The following is a 27,949-nucleotide window of genomic DNA, read 5'->3' on the forward strand; positions in this document are numbered from 1 at the left end:
TGGTGTGATCACTCACCTAGAGCCAGACATCCTGGAATGTGAAGTCAAGTGGGCCTTAGAAAGCATCACTACGAACAAAGCTAGTGGAGGTGATGGAATTCCAGTGGAGCTATTTCAAATCCTGAAAGATGATGCTGTGAAAGTGCTGTACTCAATATGCCAGCAAATTTGGAAAATTCAACAGTGGCCACAGGACTGGAAAAGGTCAGTTTTCATTCCAATCCCAAAGAAAGGCAATGCTAAAGAATGCTCAAACTACTGCACAATTGCACTCATCTCACACGCTAGTAAAGTAATGCTCAAAATTCTCCAAGCCAGGCTTCAGCAGTACATGAACTGTGAACTTCCAGATGTTCAAGCTGGTTTTAGAAAAGGCAGAGGAACCAGAGATCAAATTGCCAACATCCTCTGGATCATCAAGAAAGAAAGAGAGTTCCAGAAAAACATCTATTTCTGCTTTTTTGACTATGCCAAAGTCTTTGACTGTGTGGATCACAATAAACTGTGGAAAATTCTGACAGAGATGGGAATACCAGACCACCTGACCTGCCTCTTGAGAAACCTATATGCAGGTCACGAAACAACAGTTAGAACTGGACATGGAACAACAGACTGGTTCCAAATAGGAAAAGGAGTTCGTCAAGGCTGTATATTGTCACCCTGCTTATTTAACTTATATGCAGAGTGCATCATGAGAAACACTGGGCTGGAAGAAGCACAAGCTGGAATCAAGATTGCCAGGAGAAATATCAATAACCTCAGATATGCAGATGACACCACCCTTATGGCAGAAAGTGAAGAGGAACTAAAAAGCCTCTTGATGAAGGAGAAAGAGGTGAGTGAAAAAGTTGGCTTAAAGCTCAACATTCAGAAAACTAAGATCATGGCATCTGGTCCCATCACTTCATGGGAAATAGATGGGGAAACAGTGTTAGACTTTATTTTGGGGGCTCCAAAATCACTGCAGATGGTGATTGCAGCCATGCAAAAGATGCTTACTCCTTGGCAGGAAAGTTATGACCAACCTAGATAGCATATTCAAAAGCAGAGACATTACTTTGGCAACAAAGGTCCATCTAGTCAAGGCTATGGTTTTTCCAGTGGTGATGTATGGATGTGAGAGTGGACTGTGAAGAAGACTGAGCACCGAAGAATTGATGCTTTTGAACTGTGGTGTTGGAGAAGACTCTTGAGAGTCCCTTGGACTTCAAGGAGATCTAACCAGTCCATTCTAAAGGAGATCAGCCCTTGGTGTTCTTCGGAAGGAATGATGCTAAAGCTGAAACTCCAGTACTTTGGCCACCTCATGCGAAGAGTTGACTCATTGGAAAAGACTCTGATGCTGGGAGGGATTGGGGGCAGGAGGAGAAGGGGACGACAGAGGATGAGATGGCTGGATGGCATCACCGACTTGATGGACGTGGGTTTGTGTGAACTTCGGGAGTTGGTGATGGACAGGGAGGCCTGGCATGCTGAAATTCATGGGGCGCAAAGAGTCGGACACGACTGAGCAACTGAACTGAACTGAACTAATAAATATATATGAAGTGAAGTGAAGTCGCTCAGTCGTGTCCAACTCTGCAACCCCATGGACTGTAGCCTACCAGGCTCCTCCCTCCATGGGATTCTCCAGGCAAGAATACTGGAGTGGGTTGCCATTTCCTTCTCCAATACAGTTATATATATATATAAAACTATATCTAGTTATTTGGTCACTGAGTGGTGTCCAGCTCTTGCAACCCCATGGACTGGGGCCCACCAGGCTCCTCTGTGCATGGGATCTCCCAGGCAGGAATTCTGGAGTGGGTTGCTATTTCCTTCTCCATTTCTCCAGGGGATATTCCCGGCTCAGTGATGAAACCCACGTCCCCTGCATCTCCTGCATAAGCAGGCGGATTCTTTACCACTGAGCCACCAGGGGAGCTCATATACTCACACGTGTGTGTGTGTGTGTAAATTATACAAAATACTGTTGTTGTTCAGTCACTAAGTCATGTGCAACTCTTTGTGACCCTGTGGACTGCAGCACACCAGGTTTCCCTGTCCTCCACTCTGTCCTGGAGTTGCTCAAGTTCATGTCTATTGAGTCAGTGATGCTATCTAACTGTCCCATCCAAAATATACAAATTATACAAATACACTTTTGTGTATATATATACATATACATATATATATATATATATATAATTTTTCCCTAGGGGAAAAATTTGAAGTGGTTTACAAAGCTGCACATGGCATAACAGAGTGAAAATTATTTAACGACAAAACTGGAATAAAGGGAAAATGAAGGTGAAGTTAATTTGGAAAAAGGTAGACAAAGAGATATGTGCACACAGTCTTGGGCAGGTGAAAAGGTCAGGTAGCGCTATGTAGTTGAAGACACAGCCTGTGTTTAAGTTGACAGACATGAAGCAGCTGGCCAGTGCCTGGTGCATCTCGCCTGCTTAGACCGCTGGGGGCCTCTAAGAGCAACTTCCACTCATTCAACAAACACTTTGTGAGCAATGCAGGTGTGGGCAGGGTGTGAAGCGATTGTGGGTTTACCCACTGTCGGAGGAGACGGCAGTCAAAACGTAAGCCACCGTGGCTGCTCAAACACAGCGCAGCATAAACATGACTTGCTCTGGAGCCCGTGGGGCAACGGGCGCCTCCAGCCAGGCCAAGGAGGATGTGGTATCTGAGAGACCCCCGTGTCTGAGAGACCCCCGTGGAGGGAGGGGCCGGTGGTGGGTGAGAGGACATGGGGTGAGCCGTGTGGACGGATGCCGGACCCAGAAGGGAGGTGTGGAGGGGCGCTGAGGAGGGGCCCAGGGAGGAATCGGCCAGCCTGCATGAAGCCGCTGGGGGCTGGGGCTGGGCTGGGGGACGATGAGTACTTCACATGTGCACAGAGCACTCTGGCCTCTGCTAGGTGGTGCCTGGCTGGTGGGTTAGTGGACGTGGACAGGCCCATCAGGAACACTGTGCTGCCCACGTGGGTGCTGGTGTGGCGAGAGGCAGGGTTCAAGGACCAGGGCAGGGCTGGGCCTGGGGCAGGGGGTCGGGACAAGAAGCAGGCAGATGGAAAGTTGTCTTGGAGGTCATGCTGTGGGCGTCTCGGGGCTGATCCATGGAGGGTGAGTGGGCTCTGGCAGCAGGGAACAGGAAGGGCTGTCTAATAGCAGGAGAGGGAGGGCCCTGTGGCTGCTGTGTGGCAGCCGGTCTGCCTGGAGCTTGGGGCACCAGAGGCAGTGTGGACGCAGGTGAGACAGAACTTTCCCCCAGGGTGGAGTCAGGAAGGCATCCTGGACTGAATTCAAAAGTACTGGGGAGTGAACTGGAGATAACGCCTCTACCGCCTCGCAGCTGTCCATACTTAGGCGCCTTACTTCACCTCTCCGTGGCCCACCTGTCTAAGAGCGCCGCCGTTCCGCCTCCCAGAGTCTCCTGAGAGGATTAAAGGAGAGAATTCTCTTGGCACCACGAACCAAGAACCACAGGCCTGTTAGCCCCCGCAGCCTCAAAGTTTAAAGAACTTGAATGGGCGGGTAGGAAATCCTCCCCTGAAGACTAGGCCCAGTACTGAGGAGCTGGGAAGCTCCATCCGGCCTGGGAAGCACCCTGATCCTGTGGTCAGGGCTGCCCTTGGCCCTGCAGACAGCAGCCGCCCAACCAGAGGGAAAGGCCCGTTTACTGTTTTCATTAAGTGGCACCATTAAAGGGTCCTTTGGGGCAAGATTTCATTTCAAAAGAATTAAGGAGCTGGAAAGGAGCTGGCAGCAAAGTTGGCCACATTAAAAACCCATTATAAATGTTAAAATAAAATAAAAAAAAAAACTCATTCCCACATGCTCTCCTTTGGAAGCAGCCTGGGGCTGGGATCAAGCTGAGGTGCCAGGGCAGGGGAGCGCCTGACCTTCGACCCTGAGAGTTGGTGTGTGCGGTGGTTAGGTGTGTGGACAGAAGCCAGATGGTCTGGGTTCATGGCCCAGAGTTGCCAATTATTTTAGAGGGGTCTTGGTAGGGCTGCTAGGTTTTAGCAACTTAAAATATAGGACACCCGTTTAAATTTGAATTTCAGATAAACAATCAATAGCATTTTGTGTAAGTATGTCCCATGCAGTATTAGAGACTAACATATATTATACTTTACATCATCTGTTATTTATCTGAAATTCAGATTTAACTGGGCATCCTGTATTTTATCTGGCAGCTCCAGGCTTTGGGCAAGTTCCTTTAGTCTCTGGATCTCAGTTTCTCCATCTGTAAAACAGGGATAAAATAGTAAGTCCTACAGTTAAGAGGACGGGGTTTAAAATGACGCACTTACTGTGGCGCCTGGTCCCAGCTGGGCTCTGCCTTCCTGGGCCCTGGATGTGGATGGGGCCACTTGCTGGGGGAAGAGGAGAGGAGGCTGGGCCCAGCCTTCTGGCACACGGCTCCCACCGTGACTGGAGAGGCAGGATTCATGAGGAAGCTGTTTACGGGGCTGGGGGAGAAGGGGACACAGGCAAGGACCACAAGAACAGACATTCATTTGTGCAAAGCCCTCTGTGCCTGGGTGCTCAGAGAGGGCTTCCTGGAGGAGGCAGCACTTGTTCCAGGCTTGAGGTTCAGGCCAGACCTAGACAAAGGAATAGAAGTCAGTGGTTCTGCAGGGTGGGCCTGGAGTCCACTCAAGGTGCTGGCAGAGAACAGTGGATTGGAGTACAGGGCTGATAGCAAAAAAGCAGTGGGGGTGAGGTTGCTGGGGGAGATTACGGAGCACCCCAGCTGTGGCACTGACGTGGTGGTGCTTTCTCCTGAAGGCAGACGGAACCCATCAAGGTTTTTGCCCCTCAAGGAGAGTGAACCAGATGCGTTAGAAGGAGGGAGGCAGGCACAGGGTGGCAGTGGAGGCAGGAAGATGTCACCACCGCACTGGGACCCAGGCAAGGAACAGGGCGCCGAGAGGCTAAAACAGGCAGGGACGCTCATGCCTGCCCCCACCCCGTGGGCTTCCCTGGGGACGCAGCTGGTGAAGAACCCGCCTGCAGTGCAGGAGACCCGGGTTCAACCCCTGGGTTGGGAAGATCCCCTGGAGGAGGGAAAGGCTACCCACTCCAGTATTCTGGCCTGGAGAACTCCATGGACTGTACGGTCCATGGGGTCACAAAGAGTCGGACACGACAGAGCGCCTTTCACTTCAGTACCCCGTTGAGCCCAGAGCACTCCCAGTCCTCCCAGCCCAGACACGGAGGCTGCCCTGCGGACATCACCTCCCGTGGACATGGACCCCCAGCAGGAGGAGAACCCAGGAGCCAGCTGCCTGAGGCTGGGGCAGGACCAGCACAGGACCAAGGCACCCACAGCTCGCCCCTCCTCTTGCACCTCCTCAGCCCACACTTTCAGTCTCCTTTAAAGACCAAGGCCGTTGGTTGCTCCTAGCTTTTGCCCTAGTTACCGGCACACATTAATTTTATGGCAGAAATTAAATTCTGTCCAGTCCTGTTAGTGCTCGATTATTCCTTGCTGATTCCCTTTGAATAAATATCTGTGAAGAGGGTTTAATTAAAACTTCAACAAGGGGAGCAGCTTCTTGAAAGGTGGTATCTTCCCACACAGCTGCGGGTGGGCTGCCTGGCCTAAGCAGCACAGTGTTCAGGGGAGGCCAGAGAGCCAGGGTAGGATGGGTGCAGGGGGCCATCAGGAAGCCAGGCATGTCAGGGCGAAGGGAGCCAGCCCCACATGGTCACCCCAGGGTGTAGGAATGAAGGCGAGCTGACAGCCAGGCCTCCTGGATCCCGTTCCAGAGCTTGCCCAGAGGTTGCAAACTCAGACCCCTACAGAGGGCCAAGCATGGGGGGTGCAGGTGAGCGAAGCAGGTTGAGGAGAGGGCTGACTCCAGGGCATCAGGGAGGAAACAGGCAGCCGCCCGGGCCCGGCCTGGGCTGAGGCGGAGCAGTGAACCGGAGATCCCCGCAGCTAGGTGACTAGCGGGCCCGGAGCTGCTGGGTCGTGGGCCTTTCCAGTTCACATCCCGATTTGTACTTTCATGTAAAAGTCTCCCACGTTTTACCTGTTGGATTATAACTTTCGATTTTTAGAGCTCAGCATGCACCAAGCCAGACCTTTCTGCATTCCAGGCTGAATCCTCAAGTGGCAGCTCAGGGCCTCTCCATTGCCCCGGGCTCTGTGCGTGTGTCCCCCACAGATAACGCGCGGGGCCTGACCGTGGCCCAGACGACCAAGTGTTCTGTTCCACAAGCCCCTGCAAATCTCCTTGTACCCTGGAGGAAGCCTTTCTCTTTGTCTGGGCTCGGCCACCACCACACTCACGGTCAGGGCCAGTGATGGGAACAGTAAGAGCCAGTCTGTTCCCGGCTGCCCCAGGCAGACAGGCCTCAGTCTCCATGGTAAGTGATGTCCAAGTGCAGCCCACAAAGTCCAGCCAAGCCCAGACTCTTGCTGCGTGGGGGCTGGCCCCTTCTCTCATTCTCACATGGCAGCAAAGGGGAAAAGGAATAGAATCGAACAGCCACGCTGAAAGAAACTCATCCGGGCGCTCCACTTGGTTTTCTAACATTTTCAACCAAAAAGCCCCTATTCAAAACACATGACAGCACAAAATGCCGAATGGATGTGCCTTGCTCTGCTTGACACAGAGGAGGGACCTGTCCTCCAGACCTCCGTCATAGTCCTGATGTTAGGATACCCACGCTCACTGGTGGAGTGGATTTGTCCATGAGGCTGGACTGGTTCTTTTCTGCCTGTGCTCAGCATTGGAATATTCTAATGTAGCACTTGAGGGGGCAAAGGCCAGGCACTGAGGGGTCACCCACAGGGTGAACCTCCAGCTTTGCTTAGGTCACAAGAGCCAGAATCAGCCTGTTGGCCATTTTTGTGTGTAGAACCAGACCGCAAATGTATCTGAATTTTACTGACTCAAACGTGAAATTAATTTTTAGTTTTTAAGCTATAGACAAAACAAAACAAAATACGGCCTCTGAGCAGCACTGGCCTCTGAGGGCACCTTTGCAAACTCCTGACCCAAGCCAGCCCCTCAGCTGCAGCCCTCAGGCCAGGAGAAGACTGTGGTGGGGAGGGGAGGGGCTGCAGACACCGCAGGACCGAGAGCCCCTGGATCCCAGACGTGTGGGCGGGGCGGGTGGCGGAGGGCGTGGTCGTCCTGGGCTCACAGATCAGCTGGGGAGCAGCCTACCACAGTCCTGAAGCCTGCAGAGGGGGGTGGTCCCCCCAGGGCCCCATGCCTGTAGGAGTCCAGGCCAGAGTAGGGGTGTCCTCTGCATCCCGCTCCCAGGAACCGACTGTCAGGAACCTCCAGTCGGGGCAAAGTGAGGATCCCAGGGGGTGACTGGAGCCCAGCCTCCTTCAGTGCCATCATGAGGTGATAAATGGCCCCAGAGATTCCCTGTTGTTTTCTGATGAGGGCTTTGGAATTCTGCCATTGCTGGGTAAACAGAGAAGAAGGATTTTCCGGTGGAAGCTGCTCGAACTGTCACCTTCACTGTGTCTGTGGGTCTGGGTGCACCCACAGTGTTCTTTGGGAAATGGCTCTGGTGTGAGTCTTACCCCACTCACCACCCAAATGATAAAAGTTAATATTCACAGAGCAGCTTTGATTTCTGTAAGAATGATTAGCAAAACAGTGCTATTTGTTTAATATAAAGAGTGAATCAGCTACTACTCCATCAGATGCTTCCCTCACCTCTCAAGCAGCCTAATTTTCCCACTTAACCACAACAGCAATTTCTGTGTGCTGCAGAGCTCTTCCTGGCCCTCCTTAGGAAAGGAGGAAATAGACTGTTAGCAACCAGTCATCACAGCAGCCTGCATGTCCTTAGGAACATTGACCTCTCCACGGCGCATGATACAGGAGACCAGGATAGGAGGTCCTGCCTCAGCTGAGCCAGAGGCACTCTCCTGGTCCTTGCTCTGGAGGGTCAGGTGAGCCCTGGATAGCGCAAACAGTCCCGCCTCGCTCCAGGAAGCAGTGAGGACGTGGACTAGGGCAGCAGATGCGGGAGCAGGGGCGGGTGGAGGAGCTAGGTGCTAGACAATTGCCCACGCCCCTCCACTGGACAGTGGTGGGGAGGGGACAGGGCTGCCAGACCCCTGAACTCTTGACCCGTCCTGCTGTGAAGGCCCTCTGCTTCCAGGAGCAGCCCAGAAGGCTGTCTTCCCCAGTCGACCCTGGCTCATCTGAGTATCTTGTGAGGGATGCAGCAAGAGGTTCCAAAACCCGAGTCCTCCACCCCTCAGAGACCCAGGGGCATCTGTCTGTCTGTCTGTCTGTCTGGAACACAAATGCTGGGGAAGATAGTTATTCTGTTTATTCCATCTTGGAAAATATTTCTCTCAGGAGGACAGCCCTCAAAATTGGTTCTCCAACACTTTTCAGAAAAGGAATTATGTTGTCCTTTTCATTAACATTTTATTCACATGGCTCTTACTCTGTTTGAGGCACTTTTTTTATATATGATTGTATCAGTGAGCTTCTGACTCTAAACCATGGTGGCGTGGATGTGACGGGCAGCCATCTATTTAGGTCATGGTTCTGTGGGTCAGTGGGTATTTCCCCTGCTGGTGTCTGTCAGCTTCTTCATGCACCTGTGGTCATCTGCCCTTCCATTTGGGGCCGGCTGGTCTAGAGGGACCTCAGCTGGGACATCTCCTGACTCTTAACCTGCAGCAGGCCAGCCCAGTCTTCTCACATGGCACTGGGTTCCAGGAGCCACAGAGAAAGGCAAGCCTCAGTGCACTTTTCAAGCTGTTGCTTGCTTCACGCTTGATAATGTTCATTGGCCAAAGCAAGTCCTGTGGCCAGCCTCGTCAGTGTGCGAGGGCACAGTCACAGAAGGTGAGGGAGGAGGGGCATTTGTAGCCGTTTCTGCGACCTACCACTGTCATCTTGCTTAGTCTGGACCCAGCCTGGGAAGCCATGCCCTGCACATACTCATTTCATGGCACCATGCATGTGCCATCCACATTTTACTGAGTGTGCCCCAGGACCCAGAGAGGTGAAGGGTGTTGCACGGGTCCCGCAGCAACCTGGCCGGAAGCTGTCCTGGTTCCAGCCCACTACCCCATCCCACCTCCTCGGGGCCCGTCCGTGGCAGTGCGGGGTCAGGGAGACAAAGACGTGCCACCAAGGAGCCAAACCCGGCTCCCCCGACATAGACATCCTCAAGCAGAGACATGGACGACCCCGGTGCCTGCCCCCCAGGCACTGGCCTCCGGGAGCACCCGCTCTGCAGCCCCTGTTGCCTGCCTCCTGGCCCCATCCCGCTCCGCAGCCCCTGTTGCCCGCCGCCTGGCCCCGTCCCGCTCCGCAGCCCCTGTTGCTGCCCGCCTGGCCCAGCGCAGGAGCAGGGTGGTTGTTTCAGTTCAGGGTTGTTTCAAAGTCTTCTGCAATTTTACAACTTTTAAACATGAGGAGGTGAGACTGCAATAGTGGAAAAGACACAGTCGCCAGTATTCGGAGGCAAGTTGCCGTCTCTTCTCCAGTCTCCCGTGCCCACAGTTCTGCAGCGTTCGTCCCGCCTGGCTGGCATGTGCCGTGCCTCCTGGCCCAGCATGCCTTGAGGATCTGGATGTGCCCTACTGCACACACACACTGCTTTTAAGTGCCTCGCATGCTTGTTTCTGTCTTGCCTGCACGGGCCTGAGTGTCAGGGTTTGCGGGAGCAGAAAGATCTGCACCAGGAGATGGGGAGGCCAGTGGGGCTGGGATGGCCACGTGAGCCCCCTGGGCCCAGGAGCCAGTGCCCTGCTGGTCGCCCCTGTTCCCACACCCCCGAGCCTCGGTGAGTCCACCCAGGCATGTGGGCTTCCATCAGCTGGTCTGTCACCACATCCCCCCTTGTCCTTCCCAGAGACACATGGCTGTGAGGAGCAGCAAAGGAAGACCCCAGCCTCTGGAGAGACCGCACCGTGGTCCTCCCTGTGATGGGGGGCGAGAGGGTTTGTCAGCTTGGGTGAAGCTGCAGAGGAGGGCCGGGCGTGGTGGTGGCGTGAAAACAGTACCGCGAGGGAATGTCGCCCGTTAGGGCCCTCCTGTCCTGCGCTTCTCAGCGGGGGCTCAGGGCTGGGTTCAGAAACGCCGACCTTGGATAGGACGGGCACAGCAGATGGCCTCTGCCCTCTTTTCTTTCAGATCTTCCAACACAGCCCTCATTTCCTAAAATGAACAGATGGAATCCTGGCATCTTGAGCCAGAATGAGCCTGGATCATTTTTCCAAGCCCCTCCTCGTACAGAGGGGAGACTGGGGCCCAGGTCACAAGAATGAGGGAAACACCTTGGACAGGAAAGACAAACGGCTCTTCCCCCTGGAGTGGGGAAGAAGTCAGGGGCTGAAGCCCGGGCTTGTCAGGGAAGCCACAAGCCTGGCCGGGCCGGCGGCAGCTGCAAGCAGCCGGGTGGAGGGGCTGCGGCCTCTGTGCACGTCCACGGGCCGAAGGGCCTCCTGCGCCTCCCCTCAGGGTACAGGGCTCCAGCCCAGCTGGCTAGGCGGGGCGAAGGGAGGAGAGGTTTCCATAAGGTGCAGATAGGCAGGGTGTGGCTGGAAACTGCTTCCAGGGACGCAGCGCGATTCTTTGCAGGTTGGTAGTGACACCCACATGGTTCGGGCAGGACCAGGGGCATCCATGGTGCCTCTACACTGGCTCCTCCTAATAACCTGAAGGGAGCCCCCCACCCCCGCAGTGAGAAGCCTGGGGTTCGGGGTGGGCTTTTGCCGAGTTGCCCAGGAGGCCTCCCAAACAGATGAAGAGCTGATGGCTGACAGATGGGGAGCCGGGCAGGCAGCCCAGGTGAGGAGGGTGAAGGCAGTATGTCACGGTCCCAGTAGTGGGCCAGAGGCTTGGGTTAGAGCTCACATGGAAGACACAGATGGGGGTGACCTCCCATCAGGATAGTGCAAGGGTCACTCCAGGGGGGCCCTAGCCCACTGACCTCCACCAAACATTGATTGCTGAGTGCCCCACTTTGACCCCTGGGGCTGGGCTGACGGTTTGTGGAAAGAAGACTCACACACCCTCAGGCAGGGTGTCTGTGAACGCAGGACTGTGCGGTTCAGGCGGGAGCTGGAGGGGATGGAGTTGTGTGCGATCAGGGAGTCTCTCCGGAGGAGCAGACAGCTGGGCCTTCAGCACCGAGGGCAGTTCGCAGTGTAGTCCTGGGGGCAGGAGTGGAGAGGGGGCACAGAGTTCTTATTCAGCTGAAATTATGCCTGGACTCGGGATCTGCTGTCTAGCACATGCCCTTCAGGCAGGGGCGCCCCATGTCTGGACCACGAATGGGCTCCTATGCAGCTGGTAAAGAGGAAGCCGCCACAGAGCAGTCGTGTCTGGCTGGGTACCAGCAGGGCACTCAGAGCAACAGCCCAGCGGGGGGTCTCATGCCCCCCCCCACCCACCCACTCACCCCCACCCCACCCGCTCCCAGGAGATAACCCTGCCCCTCTCTCGTCCCCTGCAGGCACCGGCCCAAACTATGCCACAGACCCGCTCCTGTCCCTGTTCCTGTTGGCCCTCCATGAGTTCCTGCACCTGCTGGCGGGGCCCTGACAGACCCAGCGTCCTGTGCTCCTGAGCGGCCCACACGGCTGCCCAGCCCTGGGTGAGGACCGCATCGCCAGATGGACACAGACAGACTCAGAGACGCATGACCAACCCACGTGGAAAGCAAATAAACCGTGTTTTTGGGGGAAGTTACACAAATGTAGACCACCTAAAATAATGCATCTAGTTTCCAAATAAGATGGAATTTGGACCCTGCAATATGCATGGGATCAATGATTTCTCTATTTTAATGTATTTTTCTTTTCAAACTTTTCTTCAAAGTCTTCATTTTGCACGAACTGTTGAGCAGTTATCTTTAGGATACTATGTAAAAATGTCAGGTCAAAGCCTTTTTGACAAAGCAAAATATTTTTAGTAGATTATTGTGTTTAGGAAATTTTTTAATTTACTTTTTTCTTTGGGGGGTTTTCTTTTTTATTAAATTATTTCTTTTGAGACATTTTGATTAAAAAAGATACATCTTATCATAATTAAAATTCACTGTCAATAATATTTATTTTTAAATAAAGATTGGAAACAAGGTCAGACACTCGTTTATAAACTGTACTGTATATTGCTGAATAACAGTTGAATAAAAAACAACTTTGAAATAACCTTTCTACAGACATGTATGAATTTAAGCCGTGGTGCCCCGAGCAGCCCAAATGCCGAGTGCTGTGCCCTCCTGGTCTCTGCTGCCAGCCGCACTGGTGGCTGGCTGCAGCCCAGGGCTCCCGGCCAAGGCCACCCTGGGCAGAACAGAGTGCTTGCCCAGCCTCCGCCAGGGACAGGGAACCTTGTGGAATGCACCCCCCCAGTCCTGGTCCTCAAGGAAAGGAATTATTGGAAAGAGGTGTGATATAAATCAAGAGCCATTCTTTCCCTTCCGGCTTAACTGCCTGTCAATGCATCTGCTCAGTTAGAGATTATGCGTCCAGGTGTGATCACTGTGGCTGGAGTCACTGCTAGTTTGAGGAGAGAATTTGGGGAGAGAGTGGGGCACTCCACACTCTGTGTTCATGCATCCAGAGACTGTGTTGGGACTGAAATGTGTGTGTCCAGGGCAGGTTGAACGTGAACGTCGCTCAGTCATGTCCGACTCTTTGCGACCCCATACAGTCCGTGGAATTCTCCAGGCCAGAATCCTGGAGTGGGTAGCCTTTCCCTTCTCCAGGGGATCTTCCCAACCCAGGGATCAGACCCAGGTCTCCCATATTGCAGGTGGATTCTTTACCAGCTGAGCCACAAGGGAAGCAGGTTACACATGTCTTAGAGAAACAGACAAGCCCTGGGGGGTGTTATTCTTCGATTCCATGACAAGATCGCACTAAATTGCCAGATCCTATGGATTCGTTTAAAATCTAGCCAGTTTTTAAACAAATGTGCTTGTCACTGATGTTGCTCACCAGACATTATTACTTCTTCACTGGCTGGCACCCTGTGGCAGCTGGGGCCGTGTTACCTGCTCTGGCCACTGAGTTGAGAACAGAGGGGCATATATGATTTCCAGTTCCAGACACTGGATCACTAATGCGAGAAGCATTCCTTTCCCCCATAGGACAACTGGTGACTTTCAAGATAATAAACACTCTGCCAGCCTAGGTCCCAACTTTCTACTATGGGCAGAGCCCCCTCTGCAGGTCAGCTTTGGAAATGAAGCACAATGAGGGATTGGCCTTTGCCGTTTCAGGCCACTGAGCTTTGGGGTTGTTAGTTATTGCAGCATAATCCAGCCTATCCCTATTAATTCAGCAAGGTACTGCCGTATTTATTTGAGAGGAAAGAGAAAGTAAGTTTTTTTGAACAGTCCCACGTGTGCAGAGAGTCCCAGTGTGGAGCTGACAGACTGGGATACCTGTGAGAAGATGACCTTGAGCCAGCTGTTTTTAGTGGCTGCATTAAGCTGTTTCACATTTCATTTATGTTGACCAGCACCAAGCAAGCTGCGAATTTAATGATTTTGTCTGGTGGACAGTAATTCTGTCCAGAAGGATCATCACTGTTTATAGTTAACTCAATACTGCACTGGGCTGTCATGTTAAATACAGGCATCTGTGCTTGAAAAGAAAAAGGGACTTCCTGGATGCCGGGCTGAATGGAAACAATGCGTCAGTGATGGGGATGAGGTTGTGACAGATCACTCCAGGGGCCAGGTGCCAGGGAGCCATATTCCATCGCCAAAACCAGACCCCTCTGCACACGTGCAGTCAGCCAGGCCCCTGCCCGGAAGTGACTGGCCCTGAGTGTGGGGTGCGTGTGGGGAAGAGGAGGCAGGTGTGTTTGGTGAACTGCTCCCGGAAGTGACTGGCCCTGAGTGTGGGGTGCGTGTGGGGAAGAGGAGGCAGGTGTTTGGCGAACTGCTCCCATGGGCCGCCCTTTTCAGCACTGAGGCAGCGCCTTGCAGCCAGAGGAACAAGCCCTTAAGTCTCTCCCTGGAGATCACGGTCTCCTGGGAAGGAAGTCACGGATGAACCTTAGCAACTTCCCTAGAGTGGGAGTTCCACTGCCTCCCCACCAAGAGGTGACAATGAGAAACGGAGGAATCAGGGTCCATAGGTGGCAGCAGCAAATCCCTCTGACCTTGGGACCCCCGTGGGCCAGCCTCCCTGCTGGTCAGCGCTCTGGACTCACAGGAGAAAGAGAAGTCAGCCCCTGCAGACCCACTGAGCAGGCTGATGGGACCTGGGTACATGCTCTCTGGGGTCCTTTATGCCACCCTCCTAGACAAGGACCAAGAATGAGTCGTTTGCTTTGAATATTATGGGATGCATACAAACCGGGAGAGCTAAGCACTCACCGAAAAGAGAAAACGTGGGACTGGACTCAACCCAAACCACCTTTTCCTTTGGATTTTGGTCCCAGCCCCGGGCAGACAGGGGTCCAAGGACAAGACAACTCATTTCAATTTGGGAAGAACACACTGCGGGTGATTCAGGAACTCTGGCCCCTGCCTGTGACAACTACCCGCTCTGCTTGGAGGGACTGGGGAAGGGACAGTCAGCATGGCGACCAACACCAAAATGAGGGCACGGAGGCAGGAGGGCAGAGGAGGGAGATGATGGCGGGCAGCCTGCACCCCAGCCAGAGGTGGAGCGAGAAGGGGAGAGCGCAGGGCAGGGCAGGGGGGCCAGGTATGTGGGGAGCCACCCCTGCACCCCAGCTGTGGTAAGGGGCTGGCACCTCACACTGCTGGTCCACCTGGGCCCTCAGGTAGCACCTCGGGCACAGCCTGGGAGGAGGACAGGAACCCCCACGTCTGACGGGAGGGGATGTGACCAGGGCCAGTGCACTCCCAGTTTTGTTCCCACCTCCACCGCACAGTCTCAGTTACTGCTCTGAGTCAGAAGGGGCGCTCGGTCTGATTGATCCTAGACCGGCCTCGGTGGTATACCAGATGAGCCATCTGTGAGCCGCGCTCACAGCCAAGGGGCTTCTCCCATAGGGCAGGGGCACCCGTTCTCACCCAGTGTTGCCTTGCTTTCCCATAGAGGCCCCCTCTCCATCAGACACCAGCAGCCCTCCTGCCGGGGCTCAGAGGGCGCAGCCCCTTCATTCCCCGGATACCGAGCGGCGGGAGGCCCGCCGCCTCTGCCCCGGGGGGCATGCCTGCTTAGCAGCCTGCCGCTCTAACTCTCTTCCCAGGTGGGGCGGGGAAGGGCGCAGAGGGACTGGGCGCCAGTTCAACCAACCTGCACAGCGACGCTGCTGGCCCAAGGAGCCCCTGCCCTCCTCAGCCCGGAGGAGGCCTTACCTCCTCCTTGGGACCCCAGGAACGCTACGATGCATGGAGAACCCATGTCCTTTAGGAAGGACCTGCCCTATTTTGTGGCTGCAGACACCACATGAGCTAAAGTCTGGAAACAACATTGGCAGTGACCCCTTTTAAATGACAAAGACCCATGGAGCACTAAAAATACATTTCAAGTCAGAAAATATGACTTCACATCAAGTCTAATCTGCCAGCAACTAAGAAAAATACAACAAAAATCAGATTTGCTCACTGCATCTGATTTTTTTAAGGGGGAAGTGATAAGTAATAATTTTTACTATATAATAAATGATTATAGTAAGTGATAAGTGATAAGTAATACTCTTAGAAAATATAGATATCTTTTAGATTTTGAAATCAGGGAGGACTTCTTAAATAAGACACCAAAAGTGGTTACTATAAAAGAAAAGATGGGTAATTTTGACTGCATTATAATTAAGATCGTTTATCAAAAGATACCATAAAGAGAGTGGAAAGAATTCATAAAATACAACTAATAAAGGGTTAGAATCAAGTATGTATAAACAACTCCTGGAAATCAGTAGGAAAACCACAAATAATACAATGGGAAATTAGACAAGAGACATGAACCACCATATCACGGAAGAGAAAATATGTCCAGAAAATATATAAAAGTATTCAGCCTCAAAGTGATAGAAAGTGAAAGTGAAGTTGTGTCTGACTCTTTTCGACCCCGTGGACTATAGCCCACCAGGCTCCTCCGCCCATGGAATTCTCAAGGCAAGAATACTGGAGTGGGTTGCCATTTCTTTCTCCAGGGGATCTTCCCAACCCAGGGATCGAACCCAGGTCTCCCAAGTTGCAGGCAGACGCTTTAACCTCTGAGCCACCAGATATTCAGCCTCAAAGTGATGAGTAATATAAATCAAAGCCACAACGATTATACCCACTCAACTGCATGTGTGCAAACTCAGCTGCGTCAGTCGTGTCCAAGTCTTAGCAACCCCACAGACTGTAGCCCACCAGGCTCCTCTGTCCATGGGGTTTCCCAGACAAGACTACTGGAATGGATGGTCATTTCTTTCTCCAGGGAATCTTCCTGACCCAGGGAGGAGCCCACATCTCCTGCGCTGCAGGTGGATTCCTGTACCACTGACCCACCTAACTGCAGGAGGGTGAACTAGTCTAGCGTCACTGGAAAACACTCGGCACTAATTCTTAAAATCAAACATTCATATACATACCTTTTGACCCAGGAGTTCCTCTTCTAAGTGGCGAAAACTCGAGCTCATGTTCATATCCCCAGGGACGGTATAAACAAAAGCACACAGCAGCACCACTCACGTAACCAGGAAACAGACAAGTCCCCACAGGCAGGACAACAGCTGGGTCTGCTGTGGAATGTGCTGATGGCACAGTACACACGAGCCAAAGAGAGTGGGCTGCATCTCAGCTTCTGTTAGTTGAGAAAAGTCAGTCCCCCAGAACTGCATATAGTATTGCTATAATACTCTTTTCATAAAGTTAAAATCCAACTAAAACCAATAGATAGATGGATGGATGGGCGGACTCTTAAAAACACACAAGACAAGATAAAAGTATCTAAGAAGCAAAGTAATGCAGTGATGAACATGGATTCCTTGGTGGAGGGAGGCAGGAAAGCAGGGTAGGGGAAAGAGGAGCGCACAGGTGGATGTAGGTAATTACCACAACCAGTTTTCGAATTGAGTGGTAGGGTTGGTATTATTTTGAATGAATGAATAAATGAAGCCATACACAAATCAGTGATGAGAGCCTATCATAAATAAGGACTGATTAATCAATTCTGTGCAGATGAAATTAAAAACAAAAGAAGGAAAAAAGATTGCAAACTATCAGGGATTTATATTAAAACCAAAACCAAAACCAAAACCAAAAGCTCTTTCCACAGCCCCAAGACAATGCATGGCTCAATTCAGTCTCCCACCCAAAGCTTGCAAACTGGCAGTCTATGGGCCACACAAGGATATTTGTTTGGCCTGAACAAGGATTTTTATTATTACTTCACAACATTGGGAACTCTCGTGTAAAACTCAAATTTCTGTCTTCCCCTGAAAAAAACCGTAGTATGTGGCCCACATTCCCCCACAGGGCCCACATTCCCACGCGGTAAATGTAAGTGCCAAGCAGTTGCTGTCTCCTACAAAAACAGTCTCCCCACTTCCCAACAAGCTCCACCACTCCCTGTCGCCTCACCCAGCCTGCAGCATGCAGATACACGGTCTGCGAGCGCCTGCAGGCAAATGAGCATGCACCCAGGAGGTCCTGGGTCTCCAACCCTCCTCTCCCCTCAGCAGCCTCTGACAGCTGTGGTCCCTTACAGGGCCAGAAAGCAGCCATCCAGAATGCTCCTCAAAGAGACTGGAGCAAGACGAGATTCAGGGTTCACCAGAAACCCATTCCCAAAGCAGGTAATTTACGTTTTCAAATAACATATATCCAGTTTTTTATTTAAGTACACGTCAAAGAAGTTAAATTGGATTGCAGATACCCTGAGTTTCTTTTTCCATGCAAATGCTATTTTTTCTGTGCATTTTTTTTTTTAGTAAATTATAGTATACAAAATTTTCCATTTTGCTTTGAAAGGTCTTCTGTGTGTCTACAACAAAACCTAGCAACACACTTCACATAGGTGACTAATACGCTTTGCAGCAGCAAACAGATTCCTGCCCCTTCCACCAAAAGACTTGGTATTATTATTCCAGCTCCCTCCACTGACCCAGCCCCAAGCACTTCCATGGTAAAAGTATGATCCCACCACCACCACTTCCCATACCGTCTCCAAACTGGCCCTAAGGAATTGGCGCTTTAAACTAAGGCAGATCACAGTCACTTTTCAGAACATTAATTCCCGTAAAACGGAGTGTCAGTTTTACATGGACGGCTCTCCTGTATCAGAAAAAACTGATTCCATTTGACTGATTAATTGTCCGTAGAAGCGTCAAGGCTTCCAGACTAGAGGTGATGGCTGGGGAGGAAGCAGCCACACAGTGTTGTGACGTGTGAGGCACTCCTGGACTGGGGAAGCCAGTAGATTACAAATGTACAAATTATTAATTCAAATCAATACAGCAAGGGGTTCAGGCTGAGAGACATTCAATTACATTGTTCAAAGAGAAGATGCTCATCTTCAGCTAGTCTGCTCCGTGTTGCAAATAATAGAACATTTTTAATTTGTGCGGCAGGGATGTTAATCTTTTGCCATGTAATCCAGTCCTTGGGGCATGCCAGAAATATGTGGCACTGAGTGCGTGAGGCTCCCTGCGGAGGGCACTCAATCAAGTCAGCCCTGCCTTCCCTGCCTGCCTCTTTACGTTAATCTCTCATCACTCGGTAAGGAAATATAAGCAAACGGATGATGGATGGATGGATGGATATGGAGGCAGAGATAAAGACAGAAATTTTCAAAAACTGTCAGACACCCAGACCCCCAACCATGAACAGTTTATGACTTCCAAATTTGGCCTCATCCAGTAGCACAAATCAATCCCAGAATTATTCACATCCCAAAAGGAATCACTTTAGAATTCCCTTAAGTAGCAGGCTCCTGTAGCACGTTTAACACAGAACTTGAATTCCAACTTCATTATACAGAGACAGAGAAGCACACACGCAGAAATAAAGTTTTAGAAGGTTATACCCCAAGGTGTTAAAAGCTTACGTCTCCAGTGGTGGGTGGGATGGTGTTTACGCCTGGCTGTGAGGTTCAGTTTTTCTGTGATGAACACTTACTAAAATATTTTTAATTAAAGAAAAGACAGTTTCACTCACACAAACACACATACACAAAGGAAGATTCAGTTATAAAGGTGGAACTTCCCAGTGGGGCTTCCCTGCTGGCTCAGTGGTAAAGATATCACCTGCCAATGCAGGAGACTTGAGTTCAATCCCTGGGTTGGGAAGATCCCCTGGAGAAGGAAATGGCAACCCATTCCCATATTCTTGCCTGGGAAATCCCATGCACAGAGGAGCCTAGCGGGCGACAGTCTGTGGGGTCACAAAGAGTCAGACAGGACAAAGCGACTAGCTTTCACTTTTCAGTGCTTTTTCATGAACAGCTATCAGAGGAGAGGCCTTATTACACCTCTTTTCAAGGTGTGCTGAGATACAGAAACAAGGACCAGTGAGTCTCAGGCTGTCTGAGCAAAAGGCAGCCCTGTGGGAGTCTCGGAGCCCACTCGGGGACACGGAGCCAGCTCTCCACGGGCTGCGACAGGCAGCGTGCACAGAGCTGAGTCAGCCACAGGGAGGGGCCCGCTCTGAGCAGCGCCTGGGAGACAGAGCTGCACCGCGTGAATCAGAGGGCACCTGTCACGACAGAGACAGGTGTGGGGGAAGTCAACCACATCACAAATCAAAAATAACAAGGAAAACTCCAGTCAAACAAGACTGAAGAAACTTCAGCTCTTCTGCTCTTAGCCTTGCCAGGGCGGGCCGCGGAGACTCACCTGGGACAACAAGAAACACGAGGCACGTGGAGATTCTGCAGCTCCAAGTCAAAGGATGCATTTGTTGACTGTGTAGAAAACTAAAATCAGTCAAATAAATGAAAAATTTGCCATTTTCCTCCTAAATTTCATGAGACAGGGACTAAGAAGATAACTTATCAGGCAGGAAAAACTTCAGCAACTGGTTTTTACTTATTAAAGGGCTGCATGGCGCTCGGCATGCTGCAGTGTGCATTGCCTACAAACTAGAGATCAACAGCAGTCCATAAAACCAGCGAGAAAGTTCAGAGACTTCTGTCCTTGTTTATCACCATAAATAAGTTCTCAATTTCCCCATTTACACTGTTGGTAAAGATTAAAAGGGAAGTTTCACTGAAAGATTATTTGTAAATGCCACCTGAAGTGATAAACTCGGCCATGCCAATTTGGGGCATCTACTACATTCCGTTCAGTTAGAACTGGACATGGAAGAATGGACTGGTTCAAAATTGGGAAAGGAGATACGTCAAGGCTGTATATTGTCACCCTGCTTATTTAACTTCTATGCAGAGTACATCATGAGAAACGCTGGGCTGGATGAAGCACAAGCTGGAATCAAGATTGCCGGGAGAAATCTCAATAACCTCAGATATGCAGATGACACCACCCTTATGGCAGAAAGTGAAGAAGAACTAAAGAGCCTCTTGATGAAGGTGAAAGAGGGGAGTGAAAAAGTTGGCTTAAAGCTCAACATTCAGAAAACGAAGATCATGGCATCTGGTCCCATCACTTTATGGCAAATAGATTAGGGAAAAGTGGAAACAGTGACAGAGTTTATTTTCATGGGCTCCAAAATCACTGGGGATGGTGACTGCAGCCATGAAATTAAAAGATGCTTGCTCCTTAGAAGAAAAACTATGATAAACCCACAGAGCATATTACAAAGCAGAGACATCACTTTGCCAACAAAGGTGTATACAGTCAAAGCTATGGTTTTTCCAGTAGCCGTGTATGGGTGTGAGAGTTGGACCATAAAGAAGACTGAGCACCAAAGAATTGATGCTTTTGAACTGTGGTGTTGGGGAAGACTCTTGAGAGCAAGCAGACAGCAAGGAGACAAACTGTCCTTTGGAAAGCAAGGCGATCAAACCAGTCAACCCTAAAGGAAATCAACCTTCAATATTCATTGGAAGGACTGATACTGTGATGCAGAAGCTCCAGTACTTTGGCCACCTGATGTGAAGAGCCGACTCAATAGAAAAGACCCTGATCCTGGGAAGGATTGACGGCAGGAGGAGAAGGGGGTGACAGGATGAGATGGATGGCATAATCCCGACTCGATGGACATGAGCTTGAGCAAACTCCAGGAGATGGTGATGGACAGGGAAGCCTGGCATGCTGCAGTCCATGGGGTCACAGAGTCAGACACAAGTTCCTGCTTCTGAGTTATTTAGGCACAGGGGTTGTGAGGGGCGGAGGTGTGACTGTCAGTGTGTCCTGGCCGTGGAGGTACTTTCTGGGCCGCACAGAACTTTCTCTCAGCCCTCTCTGACTTCACAGTGCTACAGTGGATGCTTCCAGACAAGGATTGAGGGCCCTCCTCAAGGTGTAGCCTGTGTTCTCTGCTTTTCTACCAGGGGTTTCCTCTAAGCTATGGAGCCTGTTCCATCAAGAGCAGACACAGCAGAAGCACACTGAGGATGGGCAGTGCCTTGGAGGATCCCATGGGCAAATGCCCCTGCTTCACGGTCCTCAGGCAGATCATTCTGGAAGGCATTCTGCTTGCTTTGCAGTGTACAGGCAAGCGACGCGCTGTCAAACACATTTACTTCTGCCTTCTGTCTACCAACTGGCTCCCTTTACTCAGGGACCTGCAGCTGGTGAACGGTGATCCACTCCCAAGTTGACCTGTTATACATCAGTTGCCCAAGGAGAAGCTGTACGCCCACCCCAGCACACGCGTGCGCGCGCACACACACACACCCGCACACACGAGTCCTATTCCAAATTCCCAAGAGAAGGGCTCTGATTGGCCAGTCTTAGGTCAGATAACCAGCCTTAACCCTAACAAACATGACATGGAGCTGGGGTCAAGGCATCCAACAGGGCTGCAAGCCCCACTCCATCCTGCTGGCGAGGGAACAGAGTGTCACTGTGACATCCTAAGATATTACAATGAATCCATTATATTTGTGCCATGAGCCACTGGAGACTCCTGTTAAAATGCAGGTCTGGGGTACAGGTGGTGCTGGTTTGAGTGTACAGCCTGTACTTTTCATAGCCGAGGAGGACATACTCCTCCCTCTTTAGTCTCACTGAGGAAGGGCCCACCCTCCCCACCCCCAACAACAGAAACCTCTTTGCTAAGCAGCAAAGACAGAAAGGAAGATGACTTCTTGCTGTTGAGATATGATAGGAGTGAACTGTCAATGACATTTTGATGGGCCTTTTTTTTCACACAGGGACATTTCACTCAGCCTACAAACCAAACCATTAAACTTACAGCCAAGTAATCACTTTTACCAAGTAGTGATCAAAGCAGATCAGCTCAGACCCTGACCCCAGCCCAGCGCTTACACTATCATCTGTCAAGGATCACTGATCAATTGAAAGCAGCGATTTTACATTTTGGCCACACAGCACTTGTGGTGCAGTCGAGTCAGCTGTCTCGGCGGTCCTCTCCCCCAGTCCCTGGGGTGGCCCTCAGCCCCTCATCTCCACCCACGTCAGGCCCACCCTGCCCTGTCTGTGGCCTCAGCGACGACCAGTCCAAGGCGCTCCCACACCAACCGCTCTTCTCAGCCGTGTTCACCCGCCCCTCACAGCTCTTCCCCTCTCAACAGCCAGCTGGGAGATGGCCAACCCACCATGGGCTGTGGAGGGTGCCCGTTTAGGGCGGCAACACAACGCAGTGGAGAGGCCACCACCCGACTGTGACGGAGCCTGTCCGTGAGGCCCCGGGGGCTGGGGAGGCGCACCCGGCGCCGGGCTCCACGGCTGGGGCTGCACGAACAACGCGGCCTCAGCGCTTACCACTCAGCATCTCACAGTGTCTCTGTTCCCGACCTTTTCATCCAGACGCTACATACCTCTCTTCTAGGAAAAGCCACCAATGGCAAGTTTCCCAACACACGCAAAACACCCAGCATACGGACCCAGAACAAGCCTGAAGTCTTCACAGACTTTCATCTTCTGCAGGCCTGGCACCAGAGCCAGAAGTTTTCTTCTTAGTAACCACACCCAGGAGTCACCTAGACCTCCATTAAGGAAGCGACTTCTGAGAAGGGAATGCTGTACTCCCCCAGAGAAACCCTCTTGGTCAGGACTGGTTCAACCCCAAGCGACAGAAAAACAGCTCTGGGAGAGTACTCGTGCGATGAGAAGCGCAGACAAGACCACTACCAGGCCCTGTTCTCCTCTGGCTCCCAGTGCTGGCTCCTCGGGGCTCACAGGTGTCGAGCCAGGCCCTTCTCCAGCCTGTACCCCTCTAGTTTAGCAACCTGTGGAAAGAGACCACCTCTCTCCTTAAAACTTCAGGAGAAGACCTGCGGTTGCCTCTCACTGGTCTGGGTTGGGTTATGCACCAAACCAAGAGGCAAGCACAATAGCCAGGGAGATACGGCACTTTCACTGGCCAGCATGAGTCACAAGCCTCTTACTGGAGCTGAGGCTGACGGTGGGAGAAAAACGCTCCTGAAAGCAAAGCTGAAGGACTGCTCCAGAAGGCAAGCACACTACAGTTTGGCTACAGCAACTAGATCTCTGGGGACAAAGCGTACGTTCTTATAATCACAATGATTATACACAGTGTTATATAAGCCACTACCCAACATGCCCAAGGAGTAGCCTGTCATGGATAATCCTATATTTCTGGCTAAATGGCGGGCCCACACAGACACCATCCCCATATTACTGAACATCTTAGTTTGAGTCAGCCCAGATGCAGCTACTGGGATGAAGATGTTTGGAAGATCATGAAATATCTCCATGGATATTGGAAAGTGGACAGGGAAAGTGAACCAGGGAAGACAAGCAGCCAATAAAGGGTCTGACCAGGCTAGTTAACACAATGGAGATATGGAACTCTGCAAGACAGCAAATCACACCTGAGAGTTATCCCACCAAGGAACGAGGGAGCTGTGGTTTTTAGACAGGAAGTCCTGTTCCTCCTGAGAACTCATCTGGAACTGCTGATTCCCTGGCGCTCCTGGCTTATGGTGCGTGGGAGAGCGCATGCTCAGTCACTCAGTCATGTCTGACTGTTGGCGACCCAGTGGGCTATAGCCCCTCCAGCTCCTCTGTTCTTGGAATTCTCCAGGCAAGAATATGAGAGTGGGTTGCCATTTCCTTCTGCAGGGGATCTTCCTGACCCAGGGATCAAACCTGCATCTTCTGCATTGGCAGGCAGATTCTTTACCACTGAGCCACCTGGGAAGCCCTTGGCTTATGGTGTCCAGTGACAAAGGAGTCCTCCGAGAAAGAGATGTAGATGCTGTCTATTGCAAGCAGGGCTCACAAGCACAAAAGTGAATATGGGCAGGGAACCAACAATGTCCACAATTTCCAAAGGCTGACTAGACTGAACTGCATTTTCTTGGAGGTCTTAAAGTCACTTGAGAATGCTTAAATTCCTCCAAGTCTGTAATAGGAATATCGCTTACCACTGTATCAGGCCCTTTACAAGGACATTGTTAGTAGAGATTTTTCATAGATAGAAAGTTGAGTAAAGTTACTTTATGAGGTCTAAAAGTTAGAGATTCTCAAAGAATGATACTTTTTTCCTCTTTAATATTATTCTAAGAATTTCAAAACATTATATAAATAACATGGTCTCTAAGCCACCCTGAGAAGGGAAATTGAATTGATTGAGGTTTTTATTTTTTAAATCAATTTCTTTTTTAAAAAAAAAAAGATCCAAATTGGTTGCATAGCTTTCTGGAGACAATGCAACTGACTGACTTTTGCACTTTTAGCCCAATTGTTCTGACTTTTGAATGAGATGCCACCCTATCAGATACAGGATTGAGCCTCTTGAAGACAACTGTGGCCAGTCCTCAGAGCTGGGCCCCAAGTGTCTTCATCCCAAACAGATAAAAATTGGAGTTTAAAGAAGGTACACTTTGCTCCCTGAAAGTCCAAGCCAAGAGTTTCATCATGACGCATAAGAATCTTCCCAGCTGCAGGTCATTAACCCGCATGTGCCGGGCACTTTACCACTTAAAAAGCATGTGACCTGTGAGATGGGAACGACATGAATCGTGAGTTCCACTCCAGAGACTCACCCAGACAAGGGAGTTATCAGGGTTGGTGGAAGAAGTAAAAACCAAATTCAACTTTGAAAGTGAGTGTGAAAATCATTCAGTCCATTCTGACTCTTTGTGACCCCATGGACTATACAGTCCTGGAATTCTCTAGGCCAGAATACGGGAGTGGGTAGCCTTTCCCTTCTCCAGGGGATCTTCCCAACCCAGGGATCAAACCCAGGTCTCCTGCATTGCAGGCAGATTCCTTACCAACTGAGCTAACAGGGAAGCCCAAACTCAACCCTTAACCCAACCACTCCTGGCATGAAATTCTTTCCAACTATGTCACAGGGTCCCAGATGTTTAGTTTCCCAAGCATTAGTAAAATTACTAGATTGAATTATCCAAAGTTGCTGTTCTTATTGATCAAATGACGAAATAACAGCAAATTTGCCATTTTTATAGTGCAGAACAGTCAAATATTAGCAATTTCACATGATTCAACTGAATACAACACAATTTGGGTAACTAACTTTAGTGAGCACTAACATTGGGGGAAAAAGCTCCATTTCAAATAGGAAAGACTATCATAACCAGTAATACAGGCAGGTCACTGCCTCACAATGCAGGACGTGATGCTCAGGAAGCCCTTGCTGTGCTGCCTGTCCTGCGCTCATCAGACCAGCTTGGGGAGCCAGGAGCCCCGTCACTCTGGAGTCTCCAGGGCTGACTTTCTCCACCTTGACAAAGAAATGCCAGGGAATCCCACTGCCGTGGAAACCTTGTGCTGCAGGGATGACACTCTGCTTTGCCGGCCCCTCCTCCATCCCACTGACTCAGCACCCCCTCCCTGGCCCCAGGAGAGGGAAGAAGGGGGCAAGTACAAGGGAACTGCCATCGGTCCCCGGCACTGCGTAGCAACACACTGAACGGACTGCACAAGTGGCGAGAGGCATGCTCTGCCTGCGCAAGCAGCCCCGAGGCACGGTGGGGACGAGCAAAGCGGTACCACAAGGGAGCGACCGCGGCACATCTCGCAGCAGAGAGCTGCAGGCTGGACAGAAGTGATGACGCATAAAACCCACAACTGTTTCGAGACAAATTCCTTTCTATGTAAAAAGAAAAAAAAAGAAGAAGAGAAAGAGCAACATGTCTGGTTATTCTTTCCGAGCACTGAGCTCAACATTTAGATGAAGCATCTTTATGAACGGGCCCCGCAGATCATCATCTCTGCTGCGTTAGTTCTAATTGCATTATTGCTTAATTGCAAAGCAACAGAGTGTGTAATTCAGGAGCTGCACTGCCTGGGGATGTGGGCATGATTTAACAGTTCATGCGAAGCCCAGCCTTGGGGACACTGTCCTGAGGACAGCAGCGAGAGGCCAGAATTTCTCTCCCACCGTCTCATTGGACAGTTCGGCTCCCTCCATCAGGGAGATGACAGAGAACAAAGATCCTTTGGGTCGTGCCTCATGCTACCCCTGCAGCAGAACCTCATGAAGGGATGCAAAGTTTAGGAACAGAGTGTCCACTGTGCACCTGCTGCTGGGCTGTGTGAGCACAGCAATGCGCAGATGAATGTGGCTTGATTCCTGTCTGCAGGAGAGCCAGTCCAGGGAGGGGAAACGGACACGTCAACAGAGCCATTCAGGGATGGAGACAAGCTGAGGTTTCTTCACAGAGAAGCCTCGACCTGAGTGTCCAAAAGAAAACGCTGGATAAGTAAGGTGCTGTGAGATATAAGTGCTCACTAGTTCTTGCTTCTCTTGAGTGCAATTGATTTGCTAAAAATATGCCGCTGAAGGTGCTCGCAATGGGGTGGGGGGAAGCAGGGCTGAGAAAGGGAGAAGGCAACAGACTGTGACTGACGCGGTTGCAGGTGAAAGCCCCAAGCCTGATCCATGGGAAGTATAAATTACACCTTGGAGTTTGACCTGCCTCGAGGCAAAGATACTGGTCTTTTCTTCTCCCACAGCAGTCAGTCACATTACATAATATTCTCTACATTCACGGGAAGAGGCTCTGGTGCCCAAGAGCAGCCCACAGAAGGTTTCAGGTTCTATCTGTAAGCAGAAAGCAGACAGATGTTCAGAGATAGATGCATGTAGTTGATGAAAATGACCCTCGAGGATTAAGGTGCCAATGCCGATTCTATAACTTGAAGGGACTCAACTTTGACAGTGAGATGTGGATGGAAGGAGACTTGCCAAATCCAGCCTGGTCATAAAACCCTGGGCACAATTAGCCATTTACCTGCTCCCTTTCCAGTTTGTGCAAGTCCTCCAAATTTGTTCATTCTTTTAAAAATTATTCTATTTTAGGACTTTTGTAATCCCACACAAATTTTAAAGCTAGCATGTCAGTTTCTTCAAAAAAAGTTTCTGGACCCTTGATTGAATTTTTGACTATGCTGAATCTATAGGACAAAGCTGGAGAAAATTAACATCTTAACAAGGGCTTCCCTGGTGGTCTAGTACTTAAGAATCTGTCTGCCAAGGCAGGGGACATGGGTTTGATCACTGCTCCAGGTAGATACCCACGTGCAACTAATGGGCCACAACTCCTGGGCCAGCCCTCTAGAGCCCCTGAGCCACAACTCCTGAGCCCACGCACAGCGGCTGCCGAAGCCCTTGTGCCGAGAGCCCAGGCTCTGCAGAGAGAAGCCACCGCCAACGAGCAGCCCCCACTCACTGCACCTGGAGAGAGCCCGCAGGCAGCAACAAAGGCCCAGCACGGCCAAAAGTAAACAAACAGATAAACCTTTAAATAAATCTTAACAAGACTGAGTCTTCTGATCCACGAACATGATATTTCTCCCTTCATTTATGTGGGTCTCTTAATTTCTCTCAGCAGTGTTTTGTAGGTTTCGGTTTACAGGATTTGTGCTTTTTTTCCCCCAAACTTACCTCTAGATGTTTCAAATTTTTAATGTTAATGCAAACCATACTATTTTAAGTTTAAATTATGA

The 27,949-nt window shown here is 50.8% G+C and overlaps 1 protein-coding gene across 1 annotated transcript in view; it reads left to right on the forward strand.

Annotated features, from left to right (window-relative positions):
* VSTM2B (V-set and transmembrane domain containing 2B) overlaps positions 1-11,956 on the forward strand; it is a 29,043-nt gene extending 17,087 nt beyond the window's left edge. Inside the window, exon 5 of the mRNA XM_018061662.1 lies at positions 11,460-11,956. Within this exon, the coding sequence (XP_017917151.1) occupies positions 11,460-11,548 (89 nt within the window). The 3' untranslated portion in view covers positions 11,549-11,956. The remainder of the gene's footprint in view (positions 1-11,459) is intronic.

Source organism: Capra hircus, chromosome 18, assembly GCF_001704415.2.
Source record: "Capra hircus breed San Clemente chromosome 18, ASM170441v1, whole genome shotgun sequence".
Taxonomy (NCBI): Eukaryota; Metazoa; Chordata; class Mammalia; order Artiodactyla; family Bovidae; genus Capra; species Capra hircus.